Source organism: Grampus griseus (assembly GCF_964374135.1).
Source record: "Grampus griseus genome assembly, chromosome: X".
NCBI lineage: Eukaryota > Metazoa > Chordata > Mammalia > Artiodactyla > Delphinidae > Grampus > Grampus griseus.
Genome location: NC_138999.1, coordinates 886,967 through 892,936, shown reverse-complemented (window position 1 = coordinate 892,936; position 5,970 = coordinate 886,967). Strand labels below are relative to the sequence as shown.

Genomic DNA, 5,970 nt, shown 5'->3' with positions numbered 1-5,970 from the left:
GGTCACATTCATTCATTCATCCATTCACTCAGGAGATGTCCGAGTGCCCACTGCAGACGGGGCCTGTCTGAATGCATCACTGGGTGACACCTCTGTCCTCTCCACTTGTCTGGGGTGGACGGGCAGTGGGCATAGGGGACGATAAGGATGACACCCGAGACAGCAGCGTGTGGTCCCCCCCAGGTCCCCCCTGCAGGGTCCCTCCACCAGGCAGGCGCCTTCCCTGAGCAGCCCCCGGCCCCTCACCAGACCAGTTCACTTAAAGGCCACGCCCCCCAATGCCACCCTCATCCCTTCTGTGACTCACTCTGAGCCGTCAGTGGAAACCCGATCATCTTTAAGCACCTCCTCCTTTACCTTTCGTTAGGCCACCCGTTTTTCAGATACCCAGCTTCTAATACTGTCCAGGTCGCAGTAAGACTTTGGGGCAGCGTGAGGAACGGGGGGCCATACCTCGGCCTCCCCACCCCTGCCCCTGGGGATCCTAGGACATAACCCCTTCCTCTCCCCGCCGCAACCCCACCTCTCAGCCCCCTTTTTCCCTTTCCAATCCCCGGTGCGCAGTCTACCTCCTTCACCAGGTACACGGTATTCTTGTGCGTGGTCCTGCCGCCCTCCCGGGTCAGCCTCCCTGAAGCACGAGGGGTGGGTCACCCCCGCTCAGTCCCACCCCGACAGAGGCACATATGCACTGGTTAGACAGATGGGTCTGCGTCTAAGGCCCGCATGAGATGCTTTTTAAAGAGAAACGCGTTCTGAACCCCAGTTAGCAATGGGGAAGAGGTCACAGCCATTCATTCCTCCCAACAGCGAGGTGCTGACCTGCGCGGGGGGTGGGGGGTGGGCGCTGGGAATGCAGGTGGGGCACAGGGAGGGGTGTCCCTTGCCTGGGGGAGGGGAGCGGGTCGCTCAGAGGTTAACCGCTCCCACCGGGGCGGGAGAGGCTCTCCAACAGAAGCGCCTACTTCCAGGGCCTCACAGCCGGAGCCTGCAGGACCAGCTTCGGCTGCTTGGCCCCTGTCGGCCCAGCGGGCAGTGATAACCATCACAGGCTCCCTGCACGCCCAGACAGGTGGCGCCTGCGTACAAATGCAGACAGGAGAGATGCTCTCTTCACCTGGGAGTGCCCAGACGGCGCCAGCACCCTGTCCCTGCCCAGAACCCACGGCCGCCCTGTCCTCTACCCCAAAGCCCTGCGGTTGCTGCCAGCGGGAGCCGGGCAGGGCCCCCCAGCTCTGTTCTTTCCCCCAGTCCCGTGAAGCCTCAGAAAGCGCCAGAACATCAAGCCCCCCCCGACACACACACACACACACACACACACACACACACACACAATCCTCGCCCAGTGCTTGCCCTGAGCCGCCCCACCCTCTGCAGCGGCACCAGCCTCACGTCCCGCCTCTTACCTGCTTCTCCACGGAAGTCATGAGAGGGCAGAGCAAGGCCCTGCAAGGACACCGGGGACCGGGGAAACGAATGGCAGGCTCCGGGTGCCCTGGGCTCTGGTGGGCCCGCCCCTGGCATCCATCCACCCAGCGTCACCGGCTGGAGGGGATGCAGGAAAGCCCCTCATGAAAATATGGGGGGTGGAGCAAAGAGAAAAAAGAGGAAGAGAGAAAGAAGAAACAGGCAGGGAGCGAAATAAATGAAAGGACGCATCCTTGCACCAAGAAAAGGATACTTTGTTGACCTGGGTGCTGAGACACCATTGCACTCACTTAGTGAAAATTCACAAAACAATACACTTACGACTTGTGCCATTTAGTTATAATTCAATAAAAAGTTCACAGCATTTCAAAACACCTAGGTCTCAGACTTCCTGGGGGGGAGGGGGGTAGGTGTGCTCCTGCGGGTGACATATGTGCCTGTCTGCGTGTGTATGCAGGTGTGCGTGCAGGTGTGCGTGGGCATGTGTGGGCACGTGTCTAGGCATGGGCACGTGGATGCATGTGTGAGTGAGCGTGTGCGGGCAGCACATGTGCCCCTGTCGCTCTTGGAGCCGCCACGTCGCAGCGCGCGGCATGGCAGGGGGACCCGAGTCTGAGGCCCACTGGGCCCCGGGAGGTCAGGGCCCAGGGAAAGCGGCCGGGTGGGTGGAGAGGGACCCCCGGGACCCCCCAGTGCCCGGCGCGCCCAGTGCACCCGGAGTCTCGGGGTCAGGGTCGGGGGACCCCACGGCAGGGCGGGGTCCTCCGGGGGCGCTCCTACGGGCGGACCCGGGGCCTACCGGGCAGGGGACAGGCAAGCCCTCGAGAAACCGGGCCTGGGGGGCTCGGAGCGGCCTCCTACTCCGGCCCTGACCCCGCGACCTGTCGCTCCTCCCGCGGGGTGATCCCTGGGGTCGCGGCCGGGACTCGGGAGTCTACAGGAGTCATTAAGACGAGTCCGGGGTCGCCGCCGGTCCTCAAAGGTCAGCGGACTTAGACTGGGGGTCGCGGTCGGGACTCGGGAATCACCGGGACGACCCCAAGGGTCCGAGGGTCCGATGCCGGGGCCGGGGCAGGATGAACATCGGGCGTCGGACTCAGCGACCCCTGGCCTTCCCCTTACATAACCGCCGTCTATCGCGTCCCCCTGGCCCGGCGTGACCTTCATAAGGTCAAGGCGGCCGCCGCGCCCCCCAGCCCGCAAGGCGCATGGGCGGGGCCCGGCTCCCTACATGCCCCGGGCGCGGCGAGCGGGAAGGGGAGGGACGTCGGCGGCGGCTCAGCCAATGGGCGCGGCGCTCGAGGGCGAGGGGCGGGGCGCAAGCTGCTCCCGGCAGCCCGTGGGGGCGAGACGAGCGGGAAGGGGCGGGGCTTGTGCGGTGGCGCAGCCAATGGGCTCGGCGCGCGGGGGATCGGGGCGGGGCGTGGGCGCCTTAGCGGCTGCGCGCTGGCCACCCCGTCTTTTCGGTCCCGGCGGCGGCAGCGCAGACCAGCGGTGCCCACGCTCCGGCTCTCCGGGCCTTCCCTCCACTCTCTTCCCGCTGCGTTGCCCGCCTCGCCACCATGACGGAACAGGCCATTTCATTCGCCAAGGACTTCCTGGCCGGAGGCATCGCCGCCGCCATCTCCAAGACGGCCGTGGCCCCGATCGAGCGGGTCAAGCTGCTGCTACAGGTGGGAGCCGGCTACGCACACGCGGACGCCGGGCGAGGTGCGAGGGTCCGGGGCGCAGGGACAACGGGCCGGGCAGGCCGCGTGCACCGGAAGCGGGAGGCTGCGCCGCTTTGTCCGCGCGCCGCCGGCTTCCGGGGATTGCCCGGGCGCGCGTCACGTGGGCGCTATCGCCTGCGCAGAAATGGGGCCGCGGGCGCGTGCGCACTGGGCCTTGCGGCACAGTTCGGGGAACGCATGCGCATGGAGCAGCCGCGTGGACGGGCCCCGCGGGGCGAGGGCCGTGACCTTGGGCGGGTCACGAGGGCAGTCGTCGTGTCCTTCATTGGACTTCCGTTCTTTTCCCCTTTTTATTTCCCTTTTGCTGTTCTGAGTCAGAATAAGCTGTTTTTGTTGCGGGATTGTTAGAAATGTAGCGCTAATGCAAACATCGTTGCTAGTTTGTTGTTTGTAACACTTGTAGGGACCCGTAGTGTCCAAAAGATGCTTTTTTTCTGGTAGGACGTTTGGCCAGTTTAAAGGCCCCAGGCACATGTTATCTTACGAAGACGACACCTTTCGTTGGGGGTTCTTGGGGGCGTCTGACTTAGGCCCTCGTGTAAAACCCCTGTCTCTGCCCCCAGGTACAGCACGCCAGCAAGCAGATCGCGGCCGACAAACAGTACAAGGGTATCGTGGACTGCATCGTGCGCATCCCCAAGGAGCAGGGTGTGCTGTCCTTCTGGAGGGGCAACCTGGCCAATGTCATCCGCTACTTCCCCACGCAAGCCCTCAACTTCGCCTTTAAGGATAAGTATAAGCAGATCTTCCTGGGGGGCGTGGACAAGCACACGCAGTTCTGGAAGTACTTCGCCGGCAACCTGGCGTCCGGCGGGGCGGCCGGAGCCACCTCGCTCTGCTTCGTCTACCCCCTGGATTTCGCCAGAACCCGGCTGGCGGCTGACGTCGGCAAATCCGGCACGGAGCGGGAGTTCAAAGGCCTGGGAGACTGTCTGGTGAAGATTACCAAGTCTGACGGCGTCCGGGGGCTGTACCAGGGCTTCAGCGTCTCTGTGCAGGGCATCATCATCTACCGGGCCGCGTACTTCGGCGTGTATGACACCGCCAAAGGTGAGTGTGCTCTGCTCTCGGGGCTGACTGGGCAGGTGCTGGGCGGGGGGCTTCAATAGCATGTCTGGACTCCCAGGCCTGGAGGCTGGAATCTGAGATCCAGGTGTGGGCAGGGCTGGTTCCTCCCGAGGCCTCTCTCTTGGGCTTGTAGACGGCTGTTTCCTCCCTGTGTCCTCACAGGGTTGTTCCCTTTGTGTGTCTGTGTCCCAATTTCTTCTTATAAGGACACCAGTCCTATGTGATCTGGACCCACCCTGATGACCTGATTTTTTTTACTTTAATTATCTCTGTAAAAGCTTTTATTTCCTAGTACAGTTACACTCTGAGGTCCTGGGGTTTGGGGCTTTAGTATATTTTGGGGGAGGGCACACTTCACGCCCTGTGAAGTAAGTTACCCTGGTTGTCGGGGCCCAGGCCCGCTGGCACCTTTGCAGTGGAATGGGTGTGAAACCTTCCACTTGCCAAGGCTCGTCTGTTTCCCTCTAGAGAGGCCCCTGCCGCCGGGTACTGGGTTGGTCTCTGGGGCCATCCTCCCAGCCTGCAGGTGGCTTCCTCATCTCTGGCTGGTGTGCTGACCCCAGTGTGACCAGTCTAGCGTCACCTGGTGCTGGGATTCCCCGCGTGGAGATCCCGGGGGCCTCACGCCCACGGTGACCCCGCAGGCATGCTCCCCGACCCTAAGAACACGCACATCGTGGTGAGCTGGATGATCGCGCAGACGGTGACGGCCGTGGCGGGCGTGGTCTCCTACCCCTTCGACACCGTACGGCGGAGGATGATGATGCAGTCGGGGCGCAAAGGAGGTACCGTCTCCGTCCTGCTCCGGGCCGCCTGTGCTCTGGGGGTGGGGCATCGCTGAGTTGCCTGGCGTTCGGCCCTTCGGAGGTGCACAGCCAGCACGTGAGGTGCTCCGTGCCGGGCGGAGGGGGGGGTGCAGCATTTGGTCCCAGAGGGAAGTAGCTGGGCTTCGTGGGGGAGGCCTGGGCCGGGTGCCTGCTCCTTCTCTGCTCTTGATCCTCGGGTGTGCTGGGCCCTAGGGAGGCTGGGGCTCGAGTTTGTGTTCGATCCCACCCAAACTGGGGGTGTCCAGAGCTTCCTTTTCCTGCGGTCGAAACGCCTAGCCACCCAGGTGGTGGCAGCTGGGGCACCGTGTCTCTCCGGGGCCTGCTTCGCGCCTGTGGGATCCTGTCCGTGACCCCCGCTCTCTCCCCGCAGCCGACATCATGTACAGGGGCACCTTGGACTGCTGGCGAAAGATCTTCAAGGACGAGGGCGGCAGAGCCTTTTTTAAGGGCGCCTGGTCCAACGTCCTCCGCGGCATGGGCGGCGCCTTCGTGCTGGTCCTGTATGACGAGCTGAAGAAGGTCATCTAGGCGCCCTGCCCACTCGCCACAGCGACCAACACCTCCACATAGAGGAGTACCTGTTACGGACCATCGACCTTCGAGAAATTCCAGTGTCCTCGCGGAGGGCTGGGGCGGCCCCGCAGAGGGCTCCTCGTGACCGTCGGCCCTGGGTCCATGTATTGATTACGGGGGGAGGGTAATCGTGACGTCTTCGTGGGTCCACAGGTGGTGAGGCACCTCTACCCGCCAGACCTAGATTCCAGGTGCTTGTAGGACCGACTCGTGTTTAAGTATTTATTTAAGAAAATCTTGTCTCCATTTGTACTTAAGCACTATTCTCTTTTGCACAGCCGAATATTTAGTTATGTTCTATGTCAGGCGTTCTGCTGCGAAACAATAAAATTAGGACACACGGA

At 62.9% G+C, this 5,970-nt stretch overlaps 1 protein-coding gene across 1 annotated transcript; it reads left to right on the top strand.

The window, feature by feature from the left end:
• Positions 1–2,880: 2,880 nt before the first annotated feature.
• SLC25A6 (solute carrier family 25 member 6) lies at positions 2,881–5,970 on the top strand. The gene is made up of 4 exons (XM_082681447.1): positions 2,881–3,101; positions 3,722–4,208; positions 4,871–5,011; positions 5,424–5,970. Exons 1-4 carry the CDS (start codon positions 2,991–2,993, stop codon positions 5,579–5,581), a joined length of 897 nt encoding a protein of 298 aa, XP_082537573.1. The 5' UTR covers positions 2,881–2,990; the 3' UTR covers positions 5,582–5,970.